This window comes from Rhineura floridana, chromosome 2 (assembly GCF_030035675.1).
Source record: "Rhineura floridana isolate rRhiFlo1 chromosome 2, rRhiFlo1.hap2, whole genome shotgun sequence".
Classification (NCBI taxonomy): Eukaryota; Metazoa; Chordata; class Lepidosauria; order Squamata; family Rhineuridae; genus Rhineura; species Rhineura floridana.
The window spans coordinates 79551933-79571582 of record NC_084481.1 but is presented as its reverse complement, the minus strand read 5'-3'; the positions used below and the strand labels follow the sequence as shown (position 1 = coordinate 79571582).

General features: G+C 40.5%; 1 protein-coding gene across 8 annotated transcripts in view; it reads left to right on the top strand.

Moving 5' to 3' along the window:
• KALRN (kalirin RhoGEF kinase) overlaps positions 1-19650 on the top strand; it is an 872788-nt gene that overhangs the window by 567868 nt on the left and 285270 nt on the right. For all 8 annotated transcript variants that reach the window (XM_061609058.1, XM_061609049.1, XM_061609051.1 and 5 more), the window contains one exon: positions 4384-4558. In XM_061609058.1, the coding sequence (XP_061465042.1) occupies positions 4384-4558 (175 nt within the window). The remainder of the gene's footprint in view (positions 1-4383; positions 4559-19650) is intronic.

The following is a 19650-nucleotide window of genomic DNA, read 5'->3' as shown; positions in this document are numbered from 1 at the left end:
TTTAGTTTTGGTGGATTTTCTCCAGGATTTTAATGCTGTGTTGTAATTTATATCTTATTGATTGATTTTATGTTTTTATGTGTTTTGATTTGTTTAAACTCTGCATTGTCCTGAGAATCCTGGATCAGCTAGAGAACTCACGTTAAGAATTATTACATAATAATTTATGTGGCAGTTCAGAAATACGATAAGCAAACAAGCAAGTAAATAATACTCAAAGGATTCCCTTTTCCCATATGATCTGTCAAAAATCTGAGGCCTGCTTCAGAGACCATCCTTAAGAGTCTATAGCCTCTGCAATCTAGGCCTTCAGAGATTTTGTATGGGGGAGGGCCTTTTCTATTGTGGTGTCCTATTTATGGAACATTCTTCTCATGCAGATTCAAGAGGCAATATCACATTTATTGTTTAGATAAGAGGTGGGAAGACCTTTTTATTGTTCCTGAATTTTAGTGTGCAAATGGTACTGCTTCTCCAACTAGAAGCTCACTTGCTTCAGCTGGAACTGAAGCTTGCTTCAACTGGAACTCTGGAACTCTACACATGCCCCCAAACTGTGGCTCTTTGAAAGGAATATGGGTCTCATAGAAACTCTTAGCACCCTTTACAGTTCCCATGATTCTTTGGGGGAAGCCATGATTGTTTAAAGTGGTATAATAATGCTTTAAATGTATGGTGCAGATGTGACCTGTGTGTTTATTTTGATGTTGCTTTGAGACATGAGTGCAGCACAAATGCAAGGAATCAGAGGAAGTCAAGGTATTTCAAGCTAAGTATCGGGATCATATAGGGGTTCCCTCCAAGTATCTTCCCCATAGTTGTTTTTGTACAGAGGGATTTCCCAGTCCTAACCACCACACATAATGGATTGTGTAAGGGCAAGCCTAATTAGTCCCTGGAATGTCTACCATATATAATGCAAGTAGACACCCTTATTGAACATTAATTCACACTGGACAATAACAGAAGCAGTCTCTGTCAAGCTCCTTCCTCCAGTAATTAGATTAAATCTAAATTTACAATTCCTGGGAAATAGATCTACTTTCACCCATGAGGGATGTCTCAGTCACCTGGGTATGAGTTCTGATTGGTCAGGGACCCCTTGTGACAACTTTGTCACTATGAGTTGGGAAACTTGTATTATATATGTAACAGCCTAGTGCTTGAATTAATTAACATTGAATATCCAGCCCTGAGATTGCCCTCTGTGTCAAAGCCAATGTCTTTTAGGAATTCTCTTTCCTATAACTGGGACCCACCCAGTTTCCTCTCAGACTGTTTCACGCTTCCATGATTCTCTTCAGTTCAGTGTTCTGCCTGGGGGCTTGCTCCATATCACTGTTTTCCAAGATTGCTCAAACATCATGGAAGCCTACAGGCAGAAGGCTTCTTCAGCTTTAAGTGAACCCTATCCTTACTTCCTTTCCCCATCTCCCTGCTTCTCAGCCATATTTGTTGTTTTTTTTCTTTGGCAATAGCCATGACCCTTGTGGGAAGAACAAACCTGTATCATCCCAAAATGAAACTTTGTTTCTGTTTTTGAACTTTATTGGGAGGGTTTTCACAAATCCAAGATGGAATTGGATGCAGCCAGGATAAGCCTGAGTCTTATCAGGACAAAGAAAATCTGAAGACTGGTTGGATTGTCTGAGCAGCAAGCAGAGACAGATTGATCTGTCACTGCTTAATTGCCAGGAATACCATTGCCTCCCAAATGTGTACTGTGACTGTGGTTAAGTTACCATGAAAATCCAGGGAGCTGCTTCTCTTTGCTCCTTTTTGGGATCAGTACTTACTGTGTTTCAACCTCCCCACTACTTTCTTTCTTTTGTATTAATCAGATCTTGTTCACCTACAGCAGCTTTTGCTAACCTGGTAGTCTCAAGTTGTTTTGGGGCTACAAATCCCATCAGCATGGCTGTACCGGCCAAGGCTGATGACAGCTGTAGTCCAAAATGTCACTGATAGCTGGCCTACAGCTCTTGTGAGATACAGAATTCTGCTATTTGCATGTGAACATTAATTAGAGCACTAATGACTGGGGGAGGGCTGTAGCTCAGTGGCAGAGCATCTGCCTTGCATGCAGAAGGTCCCCAGCATCTCCAGTAGGTCCTGGAGAGTCTCCTGCCTGAAACCCTGGAGAGCCACTGCCAGTCATTGTAGACAGTGCTGATCTAGATGGACCAATGGTCTGGCTCAGTATAAGACAGCTTCCTATGTTCCTTCCTATGACTGCCATTTCCTGCCAAAATTTCCCTTGTAACTGGGATGAAGGTGGGGGGATGATTGTATTTGCTAGCCCAATAAGTTATTTCCCTCAAAATCATGTGCTTTGTCACTGAAGATCACTGAAAGCCCCACATGCAGTTTTGCAACTGCCACCACAAAAGGGGTCAGATCAAATTTGCTCAGATCAAATTTGATATATTATCAGCAGTGATGTGGTAGCTGCTTCCTCTTAGTAATAATCAGATGGTCAGAAACCATGTCATTGGCCCTTGATCCATACATTACTGGAATATGATAAGAAACTACTGGGAACTCACTTTCACGCTCCTACCAATAAGGTATAAATTGGTCCTAAATGCCCCTGCTGGGGCTTGAACCCACAGGGGAAGTGGTAACGAATCCCAGAGCCTTGTCCAGTCCAGGGCAGAGCAAGGCAGATCAGGAGCCTGGGCAGCTCTCAGTTGCTAACTGAGTTTAGGAAAATATTGTCTCAGTGGATGTTAATCTGGAACCTTAAAAAGGCTGGCAGAGCTTGATCTTTCAGTGGTACCACTATGCTAGGGGAATGTTTGTAATATTTTAATATGACTGTAGCTGTTTTGCATTTGTATGCTCCTGTATGGTGGTGAAGCAGTTGAGGCTGCAGAGGAATGATCCTCCAACTCCAAGGATAAAGGAAGAACACATCCTCAGGCTGAGGAAGAATGTTACTAGGGGCTCCCCTTCGAGTGGGGTGACTGGTGCTTCATCTGAATCATAGTCTTCTTCGGGCCAGCACAGGAATTCCAAGGGCAGGGTTCATAACACTAAGAAATAGAGCCTAGGCCTAGGGATGGAAGAATCAGTCATTTTCAGTTTTCTCAGTTTCTCATTTTTCCGATCTTAAATTCAGTTCTCCACATTTCTGCAGCAATTCACAATTTTTAAAAATTTTAGCGCAAATTTCTCCTATTAAAACACATTTTTGTCTACCGTTTTGACTAATGTACATATTTTTGCAGATACTTTATCCTGATATAATGCATTTTTCCACTAATATATTCAATTTTATACCTATTTTCTCCTAGTATATGTATTTTTGTAAACACTGGTTGGAGAACATTGCAAAATCCAAATAAGTGCAAATTTTGAATGATGTCTATGTTTTTGTTCTCATATTGTTTTAGGAAATGCAAATCTTACAAATTTGGCTTTAAATGCGAGCTGAATCTGCCAGTTGAAAGCAAGTGAGATGGAGTTCCCCTCCCCTCCCCTGCTTGTACCACAGTGGCAGGATTGACGCTGATAGAGATTTTAGAAAAGAGGGAGGCTTTGTGCTCTTGTGACTTCTGTGTACAGAGCTGCAGTGCTTCTCGTTGACCAGTTTGGTATATAACAAACAGCCAAGGAATGGGTGGGAGAGGAGGAGAGATTGAGGAGTACAACCCATTCCTAACAAAATCTCATTCCATAGGGCAAGTGCATGTTTTCTTCTTCTGATTATGTTTTTTTTAATAGTTCTGCTTATTGTTGTATTTAAATAGTTTTTCACTGGAAATGTTTTGCTGAAACAATAATTTAATACAGTTTACTTTGAGATATGTTTTGAAATTGTTCAGATGTTGTTTTAAGCTCCCTGTTGTGACCCAATGATAATGTTGCAGCGTTTTAAAAATTTAGGAAATACCAAGAAATTTCTGTCTCTCCATATTAACATATCATTTATTCTGACACACTTAATCTGCAAGTGATGGATTCTGGCATGAATTCAGCTATTAGTGCTATGTACAGCACGCTAGTAGCAGGGTTGAGGGTGAATTTCTGAAATAGACTGAGTATTGGTGGGAGAATCAGACTCACTTGAAATAAATCAAGAAAGATAACTAGTCAGAGTTTCAATAGATTAATGCATCATTCACTCCCTTCTCCTTTCCTTCCAATCCCTTGTTGGTGCACAGAGGTCATAATGTCACCAGATATGAAAGGATGCATACAATTCACTGTGTAGCATTAAGGAAATGCAGGCATTCAACAACTGAAAGAGGCAAATTCTGGACAAAACTTCTTCCAACATTTGAATTTTTCAGCTATTTATAGGACTGGAAACATTTAATTCTTTCTCATTGCCTTTTTCAACACTGCATTTATAACAATTCATCTTTGACTTTAACATAGGGATTCAGCCGTCTCCAACAATAAAACACCACACAATAGCTCCATCAGCCACATTGAATCTGTCCTCCAGCAGCTTGATGAAGCCCAGGTACAGATGGAAGAGCTCTTTCATGAGAGAAAAATTAAGTTAGACATCTTCCTTCAACTCCGAATATTTGAACAGTATACTATTGAGGTAAGACTTGCATTGCACACTCTGAAAGGGAAGATCCTTGTTGGGAGTTGAGCGGGGGCATGGTTATCACTTTTTCTTTGCTCTATGGTAATTTTTGAAGTCATTTCAGAGCATTATACGCATTTATCCAATATGCCTCAAATGTATACTCGACAGAAGTGTTCTTCAACCTTGGGTCTCCAGATGTCATTGCATGACAGCTTCCATCACCCCTAACCACCTTAGCCAATGGTCAGAGATGATAGGAGCTGTAGTCCATCAACATGTGGGGACCCAAGACTGAAGAACTGTATTCTACAGCATTGGTTCCCAACCTGGGGGCTGTGAAGTACTCCAGAGAGGGCTGCGAACAATAAACAAATGAATTATTCATTTTTTAAAAACAGTCTTCACTCCCTGGACACTGTCTGCTCCCCACTGCCGTTGCAGACCACACCTCCCCCTTGCTCCAAGCAAGAGGGGAGGACTTTTGCTGCAGAGCCAGAATGTCTTTCAGGTGTGCTGAGCGCAGGCATCTGCCTATGAAACACATGGCAGATGCTGAAGGAGGCTGTGGGTGGAGCTACCAGGAAGAAGAGGGCATACAATCACTGACTCCCGTCCCCTCACACTGCCGCTGCTGACAACACCCTTACTCAGAACGAGAGGAGAGGGCTTTTTGTGAAACAAAAAGAAGCAAGGCTGCACAGAAAGGCTGCCTTTCCCTTTCTTTCCTGGCAGCCAGCCTGCCTGCTTGCCTTTCTTGGCTCCTGAGTCACTGCCATCTCCTTTTAAAAATTGCTTGCCTGCCCATCTCTGAGGCTAAATGTGTGTGCCAGCATCCCCCTTTTCTTTCACCTACACTCCCCCCCATCTCTCTCTCCAAGATGCTGTGGCAGTTGAGGGCTTCTCCCCTCCCACATGCCCAAATGCATGCATGCCTGCAGATGCTTGCAGGAGGGGCAGGTGTGTTTTTGTGTGTGTGTGCACTTATCCGTCTTCTGCTCCACTCTCATTCCCCAAGCGCACACTAACCGAGTAACCAGTTCTGATGATCATCCCAAGGCCTAAAAGCATTAACCTCCCTCCTCAATCTGTCCACCCTTTTGTCTTCACAATCTAGCATTCCCACCACAACTACATTGCTGCTTCTTTATTATTGTTATTATTATTATTGCTGTTATTGTTATTATTTTGAAAAAGGTCAGCAGGTTGGGTGAGGCTGGGGTCCACATACTGCAGCTGAAATGTATTTATTTAATTAATTATTATTGCATTTATATCCCACCTTTCCTCCAAGTTGCTCAAGGTGGTGCACAGGGTTCCCCCTTTTCAATTTTATCCTTACACCAACCTTGTGAGATAGGCCAGGCTAAGAGACTGTGCCTGGCCCACAATCACCCAGTGGGTTTCATGGCTGGGTGGGGATTTGAACCTGGATCTTAGTCCAACACTGTAATCCACTGTTGTTGGGAGACAGGACTGTACATCTTCAGATTATATGTGTGTGGGGAGGGGGATACCAATTTGATGAATCTTTGCATTAAGAAAAGAAAGCACCACCTCCCTGTCTGCAGGGAGCTTTTTATGGAAAGGAATATTTGGAGATGTGATTTTTGCCACACACCATTTTTTCAATTAATAGAGGCTAAAATTACAATTAGCGTGGGATGTGTGTCACGAATTTTTTTTTTGAGCTTAAAAAGGGGGTCCAGTACTCACAAAGGTTGGGAACCACTGCTCTACAGTATCAGTACAAAGCAACTGGGTATGTGTGCAGTGGCCACCTGGATACAGTATCAATATCAGGAACTACATGCAGATTTGTTGGGATTTCTATTGGAAATGTGCATGCCTTCCATATGTGAACACTGAAGCATATAATCACACGATCTTACATTCATAACACTTCAGGGTGATTGGAAAGGGGTGTTGGGGAGCAACCAAAAATGTTCACAAAATGAACATATTCTCTGTTAATTTCAAGTAAAGACGTGGTCCACAGTTAGAACATTATTTCTGCAGAGTGCCATAGATTTCATGGGCTGTAGGAAGATTAGACTTCCCTTGTGGCTTCCTCATGCCATCAGAGGAAATGTACATACTTGCTAATGTGTGCCTATATCGGAAGCATTCCATAATAGCAGAGGCCATTACATAGCCTCAAGAACACTGGCTGGATTCTGTGCTGAGATTTTGCACTTCTTGGATGTTAATATATTAACACTTCTTTCAAGTAAATTCTAAACATGTGTACTAAATTATTATGGGAGAAGAAACTATAACTAGTAATATAGGCTTCTAATACAGAACTAGGCTACCCAGCATACCATAAATACGCACAACTGTATGTGACCTCACCTTTTTAATTGGTTTTTTATATCCAGGTAAGTAGCAATATTGTATGGGACCCTACTGTTAATGTAAGACAGCACAATTTTGTTAAAGCTGGTCTGGTGGAGAAGCATGTACATTGACATTAACTGTTAATGACTTATTTAGAACACTACTGACATACCTAACATGTTGCAATAATTATGTGCTCTGTGAGATTAGCTGAACATGACTATTGCAGATGAGCATAGGTTGCACTTACTCTCATAGAGTGGTTCATAGTACATTGTTTTTTTTAAAAAAGCACACATAATAGTGTACAAAAATATTCATTATATTTACAACCTGCCCTTCAACCTGAGGGTCCCCAGGGCATTATATAACATGACATTAAAATAGTACATTTCAGCATATAATAAAACTAGTAAAAACTAAATAGATAATGTACATACGGAAGAACCCGTTTAGACGTTCCTTGTTTTAATGCAGACATCTGCTTAGGTTTTCAAAATACTTCCAGTTCTCATGAATTAAAATTACTGAGAATTATTAGACTTCAAATACGGAAAATAACATTATTATACAGGCACGAGAATGGCTGTATACTATAGCCAGCATGGATTTTTCACATTCCGCAATGTTAAATTGAAAATACCCCCATGCCATTCTGATGCTTCCCATAAGCTCATTTCAAAACAAAACCTTACAAAATGTATAGTCCTGAACTCAGAAATGCTTGTTTAACAACCTTCTAAATTTTCATGGAGATATACAAAATAGTCAAGAGAGTATTGAGAATTCAAAGAGTAAAAAGAGAGGGGAAAATCCAGACCCCATTTGGACGTTTTTCTGTCACAGTTCACATAATTTGTTGAAATTAATTAAAAATCAGCCATGCTCACAAAGTGCCTGTAATCCTATGACTGACCTTGCCCCATACTCTGACCTCCGTCTTCTGCAGTTTAAAAGTAAAAAAAAAAAGCCCACTTGATATTTAATTAATTTAAGAAATGTAACATTAAACTCAATGATAAGCCCGGGCATGCTCAGTAAGAACCAACTGTCAGTGTTCTAAAAGCCAGACTCACAACTGCTTAGCTTGGCTAATCGGGGCCACACCCACACCAGACATTTATTTCACTTTCGACAGTAATGGTTTCCAAAGAATCCTGGGAAGTACAGTTTGTGAAGTGTGCGCGAGGAGACTCATTCCCCTGAGAGAGCTCCAGTGGCCAGAGTGGTTTAACAGTCAGCCCCTCTGATTGAAGCTCTGTGAGGGGAACAGGGCATCTCCTAGCAACTCTCAGCACTCTTCACTAACTACACTTCCCAGGATTCCTTGAGTGAAACCATGACTGTCTAAAATGAAATAAAGGTATTATGTGGCCAGTGACAGCTTTGGTTTAAATTTGGATGGGAGACTACATGTGCCTGCTGTATAATAAAAAGGTGGGGGAAACCCTGAAAAACAATGATACTGTTCACAATGTTTTCCTTTTGGAAAGGAAAGGGGCATCCCCTCCTCCTAGTACCCACTCACCCAATCTCCTCCCCTCCCCCTTCGTCCCTCCCCCCCCCGTTCCTCTCCCCAGGTCAGTTTCACCTATTCTAAGCATGATTGCACAGGAGTAAATCCCATTGAACTCAAAAAGCACACAAATGGTCAAACCTGCCCTCCTCTCCTCCTATCCCCTTCCTCTTGCCCCTTCCCTGCCACTCCCCATCCCCTTCCAATACCCTCCTTCCCCCCTTCATCCTTCTCCTCCCTTCTCCCCTCCCCCTCCTCCTCCCCCATGGTCAGTTTTACATATCTTAAGTATGCTTGCACGGGAGTAAATCCCATTGAACTCAATAAGCATGCAAATGATAAAATCTGCCCTCTCCTCCCTCCCATCATCTCCCTTTTACCCCTTCCCCCTTCCTCCCTCTCTCTGTCCCCTCCCCCTCCCCTTCCAATCCCCTCCTTCCCCCTCCTCCTCCTTCTGCTCCCCTCCCTTCCTCCATCTCCTCCTCTCCTCTCCCCTCCCCTCCCCCTCCATGGTCAGTTTTACCTATCCTAACCATGATTGCACTCACTAAGCATGCAAATGGTCAGATCTGCCTTTTCCTTCCTTCCCCTCTCCTCTGCCTTCCTCCTCTCTTCCTTCCTCCTCCCCTACCCACTCCAGCTCTCCCTCCCTCCCTCCCACTGGTCAGTTTTGCATATGCTAAGCATGATTGCACAGGAGTAAATCCCACTGAACTCAGTAAGCATGCAAATGATCAATCCTTTCTCAGCAAACTTGCACAGGATCCCATTTCTTACCTCCTGGATTAAAAAGCAGAGAAATTCTGTTTCAAGCTGGAGGTTATATTCTATTTCTATTTTGGGTGCATTAGCAGTTGAATCTGAAACTGCAGTTTGATGTAAAATTATACTGATTGCAATATGTTGCTACTTAAGCAATGACTCTAGCTGTTGGAAAAAAACAAACTTGGCCTGCCCAAGATGTATGTGTTCAGCCTGCTATGCTTAAACCACTCCACTTAAGGAAAGGTGGACATGGTCAATTAAAAACATGGAGCACACCTAGAATTTTGCTAGAATATATTTCACCTCCCACTGTTTTATCTTGTGCAAACTGAGACACTCCTCATGTCCATTGAAAACTCTTCTGCAGAATAGTCAGTGTCATTATTCCACAATTGTTTCTGGAGTTTTTTAGTGTTGCAAAGTGTTTATGTACTTCACATATTCTCAGAAACAGAAGCAAAAAAAAATGATTTACTATAGGAAACTTCACTAAAATTGCAAAGTAAATCAAACATATTTAAATGACTATTTAAATTCTGTCAACTGTCTTAATATTGTTGCTTCCTCCCTGCTAAAACAAGATCAGCACAGCACGTTTTTTTCTGTTATTTGGGCTGATTGCAGGTGTTGCCTTCACTCACCATATGCTACAGAGGAAGTGGATTGGACTGTGAAAGACCAACACAAATTGTGTTTGCATTTTGACAAATGTGTAGGGCAGTCCAATATCTCAGAGAGGAGTTCAGGTCTCCTGCTCCCCTGGTGCATTCACTATAGCTGCCCAATTTCCCTGCTTTTTAAAGTTGGACAGAAATATCTGTTGGCTATAGGTACTTTCTTAAACCACAAGGTTTTTTGCCTATTAGTGAATAAATGAAGAAGAGAACCCAGGTTGAATATTTATATAATGGGATTAGAGTTGGCAGTTTGCAATTTATAAGGGAATTTGTATTTTCAGGTGACACAACCATATTAACAAATTTTATTGGGAGGGAAGAGTAACATGTGCAGTAAAAGACAGTACTTTATTAATCTGAAAAGGTTTATCCCAGAAATTACTGGGCCCCACAGAGCTTCACTGCATGGAACCAGAACCCCATGGGAGCAGGACTACATCATTTGCTTCCCTGGTATGGAAATATCCCTCCTGTATCTCAGCATGAATCTTAGAGCAGCAGTTCTTCATACAATTAATTTAATCCAACATTTGAAATGTGAAGCATATAAGGAAGTTTTTTAAAAAACTTTTTTATTTGTCATTGCTATTAAAGAATGATTTGTTTGCAGTATGAACAGATTTTGAGTGGGCACAGGGGCATCGTGTTTCATGTTGCCTGGCCGTGTACAGTACTCAGTCAGAATGCATGTGTGTGTACTCTGCCTTGTCATTGTATCAGGAGAGATATTAAAAAAGAAAGGGAAAAAAGAGGCATTTCTGGCAATGGAACTGTCAGCAGCATGCTTCCTGTGAAGTCTGAATTCTACTTGCAACAACTTAAGCAGCCTCTCCATCTCCAGCGGGATGGAAGATCTGTAACAGTAAACTTCTAAGCAGCACTCATGCATTTACTTTCTACTATTCATCTGGCTTGGTTTTCCAAACTGTATAATCATGATTTGGTTTGCACAATATGACAAGTAAAACCACAGCTCACTGCCGTGGCAGGAATGTATGTGGCCTCGTGGACAGGAGCTTGCAGCCAATATGTTCCTCTGTAGTCCTTTTTACTCTTGTGCTGCCCTGAGCTTGGCTGAGCTGCACTGATGTTTGGCTTTGTGTGTTAGGCATTTGTTTAAGCTCTCTCCTCACTATCCATGACCAAACCTTGGCTACAGCTCATGGTAAGTGAGGACAGAATTTGTCATTGCTGCAGATTTGTGCTTCCTCCATTCCTCATGATTTTTAGCCCTTTCACCTGAATGCAGTTGTTTTACATTTCAGCCCAAGCAATTGTGTACAATAATATATTAAACAATTTGTGCAGAAATCACATAATTGTTTTTTGGCAGCTTGTATTTTACCTCACCTTTAAATTGATAAACTTCCGAGTACCTATCTGATTTCCCATTCTAAGACACCTCTAGCTTGCTAGTGCTCATTAGTGACTCCCATCCTGATTTACCATGTATGAACAAGTATTAAAACATTGCCCCCTCCCCCTTTTTTTAGCATGTTATCATGTACATGACCATGTAACTTGCCTTGGCTGCTTCCATTTTACCCAGTGTTTAAACTGACCAACTTGCTATCGCATCATTCTAAGTTCTCTTCAGCTTGTAGTGATATCTAAGCTAGTTTGTTTGAGATGAGCCCTCTTAATTGTTTCTTTCTGCCTTCTCATTGACCCACTAAATGTTTCTCTTCCCATAGTACTGAATTCTGCTCTGTCCTCTCTGGTCACGCTGAGCCCCTCAAGATGCACACATTTCTGCAATAGCAAGTATAGTTGCTATTTCTTCTGAAGCGTTAGAGGTGGGAAGTGTTGTCCTAGCTGTTTTCATAGATAAATCTGAATTAAATTAAATAAATTAAAATGTTCTGTTTACTGACATTGAGACTAAATTAAAAAGAGGCAAAATAAATAAAAATAAATAACCACCCCAAGCATTAACTCTAAAAGTAAGATGAATTACGATGCTTCCCTATGTATGGATGTGAAAGCTGGACAGTGAAAAAAGTGGATAAGAGAAAAATCTACTCATTTGAAATGTGGTGTTGGAGGTGAGCTTTGTGCATACCATGGACCATGAAAAAGACAAATAATTGGGTGTTAGAACAAATTAAACCAGAACTATCACTAGAAGCTGAAATGATGAAACTGAGGTTATCATACCTTGGACACAATGAGAAGACATGATTCATTAGAAAAGACAATAATGTTGTGAAAAACAGAAGGGAGTAGAAAAAGAGGAAGGCCAAAGAAGAGATGGATTGATTCCATAAAGGAAGCCACAGACCTGAACTTACAAGATCTGAACAGGGTGGTTTGTGACAGATGCTGTTGGAGGTCACTGATTCATAGGGTCTCCATAAGTCAAAATCGACTTGAAGGCACATAACAACCATTTCAACCATCCCATGAAGAACTCATATTATTCTATGAAATCTAATGACAGAGCTATCACTAATTATGTTATGGTGGAAGGAGCTTTATTATCACTTGAACAAACTTGAAATTTATTAACTTTATTTTACATTTGCAAGATTTCCCCTCACGTTTCTTTGCTTTGCTGTTTACTGCTAAGATAATCAAGGGATCAACCCTATCATATTTGTACCAAGCACTAACAGTAGTCTCAGCAGACAGGGTTTAAATAGAAAATTACTGCAGATAACCAATTATTTAAAGACATCTGCTGCTGTTTTACACATTTAACTACACAGGGACCTATTGGACAATACAAATGTATCTTTGACTCGGGATGGAGGTGGAATCTGCTATGACAGATTTATACAAGGGATTTGTGTATAATTTGTATATGTGGTTTTGTATATAATTAGTTAGTGCAACTAATTATATACAAAATGATGTGTATAATATGGATGAAAGAATGAAGCTCCATGCGATTGTATATTTCTGCAGCATAGTTTTTAAGTAATAATACATATTTGTATACAGTTATATGCACTGTTATATGTATGTGTTTATAAGCTGGTTACTTTAGGAAACCTGTATATCTGTATAATATAATATAATATAATATAATATAATATAATATAATATAATATAATATAATATAATATAATATAATATAATATAATATAATATAATATAAGAGGGCAACCAGAATGATCAAGGGGATGGAGCGACTCCCTTATGAGGAAAGGTTGCAGCATTTGGGGCTTTTTAGTTTAGAGAAAAGGCGGGTCAGAGGAGACATGACAGAAGTATATAAAATTATGCATGGCATTGAGAAAGTGGATAGAGAAAAGTTTTCCTCCCTCTCTCATAATACTAGAACTCGTGGACATTCAAAGAAGCTGAATGTTGGAAGATTCAGGACAGACAAAAGGAAGTACTTCTTTACTCAGCGCATAGTGAAACTATGGAATTTGTTCCCACAAGACGCAGTAATGGCCACCAGCTTAGATGGCTTTAAAAGAAGATTAGACAAATTCATGGAGGACAGGGCTATCAATGGCTACTAGCCATGATGGCTGTGCTCTGCCACCCTAGTCAGAGGCAGCATGCTTCTGAAAACCAGTTGCCGGAAGCCTCAGGAGGGAGAGTGTTCTTGCACTCGGGTCCTGCTTGTGGGCTTCCCCCAGGCACCTGGTTGGCCACTGTGAGAACAGGATGATGGACTAGATGGGCCTCTGGCCTGATCCAGCAGGCTCTTCTTATGTTCTTAGCTGTAGTTCTGCTTTTGTGCTTTCCTCTTTAACTTTCATCAGCATTCGTTTCAAATTATTACTGGTTTCTGCTAGTAGTATGGTATCGTCTGCATACCTTTAATTACTAATATTTCTCCCTCCAATTTTCACACCTCCATCTTGGTCCAATCCCACTTTCCATATGATATGTTCTGCGTATAGATTAAACAAATAGGGTGATAAAATACACCCCTGTCTCACACCCTTTCCAATTGGGAACCAATCGGTTTCTCCATATTCTGTCCTTACAGTAGCCTCTTGTCCAGAGTATAGGTTGTACATCAGGACAATCAGATGCTGTGGTACCCCCATTTCTTTTAAAGCATTCCATAGTTTTTCATGATCTACACAATCAAAGGCTTTGCTGTAATCTATAAAGCACAAGGTGATTTTCCTCTGAAATTCCTTGGTCCATTCCATTATCCAACATATGTTTGCGATATGGTCTCTGATGCCTCTTCCCTTTCTAAATCCAGCTTGGACGTCTGGCATTCCTCACTCCATATATGGTAAGAGCCTTTGTTGTAGAATCTTGAGCATTACTTTACTTGCATGAGATATTAAGGCAATAGTTTGATAATTGCTGCATTCCCTGGGATCCCCTTTCTTTGGAATTGGGATATAGAATGCTTCCAGTCTGTGGGCCATTGTTTAGTTTTCCATGTTTCTTAACAAATGTTTGTCAAAATTTAGACAGATTCAGTCTCAGTAGCTTGTAGCAACTCTATTGGTATACCATCTGTTCCTGGTGATTTGTTTCTTCCAAGTATTTTAAGAGCAGCTTTCACCTCACATTCTAAAATGTCTGGTTGTTCATCATACGGTTCCTCCATAAATGAATCTGTCATCCTTGCATCTCTTTTATAGAGTTCTTCAGTATATTGCTTCCATCTTCCTTTTATTTCAACTCGATTAGTCAGTATGTTTCCCTGTTGGTTATTCAACATCCCTACTCTTAGTTTAAATTTCTCTTTAATTTCTCTAATCTTTTGGAATAGGGCTCTTATTCTTCCCTTTTGGTTGTCCTCTTCTATTTCTATACAATAACTATTGTAATAGTTCTTTTTGTCCCTATGTGCTAGTCGCTGTATTATTGCATTTAGGGTTCTAACCATGTTTCTAGCTCCTCCTGCTTTTGCTTTCCTTCTCTCTTTAACAATTTTAAGAGTTTCTTCAGTCATCCATTGAAGTCTTTCTTTCTTTTTAACTAGAGGTATTGTCTTTTTGCATTCTTCCCTGATAATGTGTCTGACTTCACTCCATAGTTCTTCTGGTTCTTTGTCTACTAAGTTTAAAGCCTCAAACCTGTTCCTTATTTGATCTTTATATTCTTCTGGGATGTTATTTAAATTGCATGTTGACATTATGATTGCTTTGTTCTTCTTTAGCTTTACTCTGATTTTCAATACAACCAATTCATGATCTGTACTGCAGTCTGCTCCTGGTCTTGTTTTTGCAGAAAGTATGGAACTTCTCCATCTTCTGCTACCAATTATATAATCAGTTTGTTTTCTATATTGTCCATCCTGTGATGTCCACGTGTACAGTCGTCTTTTCGGTTGCTGAAAAAATGTGTTTGGAAGAAACAAATTATTGGCTTCACAGAATTTAATAAGTCTTTCTCCTGCTTTATTCTGTCTCCTAAGCCCTTTTCCCCTACAATTTCTAGTTCTTCTCTGTTCCCTACTTTCGCATTCCAGTCCCCCATGATTATCAGAATATCTTGTTTTGGTGTGTGATCAATTTCCTCCTGTACATCTACTTAAAATCTCTCAAATTCCTCTTCTACTGCATTTACCACATTTGGCACAATATCATTTGACACATTCAAAATCTGTAACCATCACCAAAAAACAACCCATATCTCATACAGTGATCCACAAAATTATTCCATCTTAACAAAAAATGTTCTGTTTGTAATTCTGTTCCTTAAATCTCACAAAAGTTAGTTTTGCCACTACTGCATAGTTCCATATTTTAGTGTACCAATCCTTAACAGAAGGTACCATTCCTGTTCTCTGCCTTATAGATAATCTTATATGTATAATAATGCCTTTACTATGTGATAATTCTTCATATTTGTAGTAGAACTGGTAAAAGAATAGTTCAATTTTCATTGAGATCATGGAGTGAGATGAGAATTAGAAAAATGTATGGATTAACTCAACATCAAGATTTTCAGAAAATTCCATCCTTCTCTTTGACCCATATTTTGCATCAAAAGTTAAGATGGCCAACCACTGCCCCCCAAAATTTTGTCTCTTCTTATAAAGGAACACTCTGCTTCTTTAAGTGGAGCCAACATTCCTGTAAGCAACATCAGTGGCATGGTGGGGCAACAGTGCTCACCTGACCTCCAGTCAGTTGCATTACTGCTATGTACGGATGGAATCTGCTCAGTTGCATTCCATTGAACTAGCAGCCGGTTCCATTCTGGGTTATATTTCTGCTATCCTTTGCTTTTACTGTTTGGACTTTTCCCCTCCTGAAGAATAATGATTTTGTTATTGGAAAGGAAAGCAAAGTGCTCACCCCCCAATTCCCCCTCGTCCCACTGCAAATGATATTGGATCCTCTCCCCTAGCTGTAGGAGAAAACAAGAGATCAGTTTAATGCAATGCCAAGATACAGGCTGGTCAGTTTTACCTTAGCAAAGCACAGGCACAGGCTTGTCAGTTTATCTAGAGCAAAGCAAACATACGGGATGGTCAGTTTCACCTTAACAAACCAAAGGCCTATGCTTATCAGTTTAAGGTTAGCAAAGCAAGTACACAGGGTAGTCAATTTCACATTAGCAAAGCAAAGAGGCTGAGAAAAGCAAAGATATTGCAGGGTGAGCAAAGCAAAGACAGGATGCAAAGCAAACACAGGCTGGTCAAGCTCACAAGCAAACACACAGGCTGGTCAGTGTAAGTTTAGCAAATCAAACACACAGTCTTGTCAATTTCACTTTAGCAAAGCAAAAACACAGTCTTGTCAATTTCAAGTTAGCAAAGCCAAGAGGCACACTGGTGAGTTTCACATTAGCAAAGCAAAATTCAATGTGTTTCTTAAAAAAAAAAAAAAAAAACTCACTCTGGGGAAAAGCTGGGGAAACTCGCAGAATTCAAGACCAGCCCACAAAGACAATGAATCTTCCAATGCCAAGTTTGATTTTATCAAAATTGTCTCCCATCCCTACTGCTGTGTACCAGAAGGGAAAGGGCAAAGGGCTAGGCTGGCACAGTGCAAATGTAGCAGAATGGGTCTGCTGCTGCATTTGCACCATGCTGACTTCACTGCTGCTTTGTCCTTCTCACTGTACCTCCGAGTAAGCAGCCATAATATAACCATGTGTTTTGGTGAGCACTGCTGCCCTTACTGACCACCATAATGTAAGCTCTCTACAGCAAACAAACAAAAGCCTGAATTAGGTGTCTTAGATTGGGCAGGGTAGACTTTAGATGTGCAAGATCTACTTCATTTTTATTAGAACACTGAGATCCACCTACCGGAGCCATATGTAAAAGGCAAATTTACATTTTAAATAATTCTGCGCTGAGGAAATCATTTTGAATACCAGAATTGAAATGATTGATTTCCTAGGCCTTCCAAACAAAAATATACTCCTGGTTACATCCCATCCCTGTAGCTTTTTTCATTTCAGCGGTATGGAGGGGAATCATTTTGCTGCTGACATTGTTAAACAATTGGGGGTCAGAAATTCTTGATTATCTACTTCAGATCACTCAAAGATATACCAGCAAATCATGATCAGTCTGCCCCATCTCAGTGCGTAGAGCAGAGCAGGTATTGGATTCCCCTCCCTCTTTCTGCTTCTTTTTTATTTTACTTCTTCCTTGGAACTCAGGGTATCTCTGTCTGACCAATCAAGAGACCTCCTTCCCTTTTGGGTGACCCCACCCAACTCAACAATACTACAGCTGGGTGGAATGCTTTCCAGAGACCTCTCTCCTAGCAATTTCTTTCCTGCTTACTTGTCTCGGACATGCTTACTATGAATTCTGCTCCACCTTGATTTCAGATTTGACTTAGAAGGACATTCTGGCACAGCAGCATTGCCACTTTGCATGGTCCTGCCTCCAAGGCAGGTAAATTAGGTCTTGCCTCCAGGGCACTCAGCAGCCCTTTGCTTGAACAATAGGTTATTTCAAACACTTTATTGCTACTGCCTTCCTACTTAAGCCGACTCAGTTTCTCATCCTGCTGCTTTGTGTCTTCCTCTGCCCACTTCAGTTCCTTCTGAGGGCTTGTCCATGTACCAAATTCCTCACTCTTCTCTGCCATTTGTTTCTCAATGAATTCTTTGGCTGATTACCTTGTTTCATCCATGACTAGTTGAGTTTTGTTCCAAATGGATCCAGGTGACTGATTCAAGCTTAGGCATAGTTCGCCTTTGTCAATCCTATGCTACAGTTACACAGTGAGGACAGAGTGTGTGATTCTGCCACTTTGCCACTGGAATTGTTGGCATTTCCAGTGCATGCTTATTCCTGGAGGGGGAATGCACACAACTTTTTTAAAAAATGGCTGATGCCGGTGCCCACCAGTCAGACACTGTGCCACCACCAACCACAGGTGAGAATCAGTGAATATACTCCCAGTACATCCTTCTGTATCACCACACACACAACACACGCAATGACACCATAGTGCCTCTCTCCATCAGCCCCATTTATTTATTTGGAAAGATTTATAAACCTCTTAATCAAGAGCTCTCTAAGCAGTGGGCATAATAAAATTGTAGATAAATCAGCTAAAATCTGCACCACTGTTAAAAAACAGATATACATAAAATAATTATCATTCCATTGGACTTTGGAGACCAGACTTGGTCTGCAGCCCTATGCCCATGGAATTCAGTGGGAATTTCGTTTGAGTAGACATATATAGGATTAGGCTGTTCATGTCCTATATCTACCTTAGACTCATAGTGTGTTCTTGACTACCTTGTTTCTGTTCCCTATCTGTAAAATGGGAAGAAGGCCAAAAACAAAAAAAAATCTCTTTGGCTTCAGAAATTGGAGAAAACTAGTAATAGCTTTTAGAGTTATATTACCTACTTCATATATCCCCAAACCAACTACACATAGCTGGACTGAATTACACTGTAGAGAACTGTAATGTGCTTTACCCAGAGCTTGGAAGATTACTTTTAAAATTACAAAATTACAGTTACTATTACATGGCCCAAAAAAGTAGCAATTGCCATTACAATTGATCTGAAAGTAACTGATTACTCTTTCTCAAAAGAGATGCCAAAAAGTAAAAATGCTGCAAGTGCAGCACAGTAGCTAGAGAGAGTGGTGGAGGCCACTTTGTGTGCCAAGTGCAAACACAGTATTCACACACATACACACATCCACAGTGTCATCGATCACCTCCACAGTTCTTTATCTCCATCCTTCTGCTTTATCCATGTTCTTGCCCTCTGGCTCCTTTCTCCCTGCACTCCATTCTTCTCCACCACCATCCATTTTTTTAAACAATTGTTTTCTCCACTCCACCCCATCTCACTCTCCACCTCCTCCCTCGTCGCCTCCTACCCACCCACAGAGCATGAGGGAAGAATGATGCTGCACAGAAGCCCAGTTTGAGGCACAGGATTTTCATCCACAAGTCAGAGGAGCAGAAGGCTTTCCCTGCTTCCACCCCCCCCAGTAATGCCCAGAAGTAATGCTGAAAACATTACAATTACTCCACAAAGGTAATAAAATTACCCTAGTTCTATTACAATCAAAATGTGGATTACCCCCTTGTTCCTCAAAAAAGTAATGAATTACAAGTAATTTGTTACTTGTAAAGAATTACTTCCAAGCTCTGGCTTTACCTGGATCTGCCTCTCAATACTCCTCGGGCACTTCATTCGGTTCATCAAGACTGTTAACTGGGATATCTAGATATTAGCATATTTTGCTAGTGCTTTTACACTAACAGGTACAATTCAAAGTGCTAGTTTTGACCTGTTAAAGCAGAGATGGAGAACCTGTGGTCCTCCAGATGTTGTTGGACTTCAGTTCCAGCCCTCATGGCCAATGGTCATAGATGATGGGAGTTGCAGCCCAGCAAATTCTAGAGGGCCACAATTTTCCCACCTTGTTTCAAAGCCTT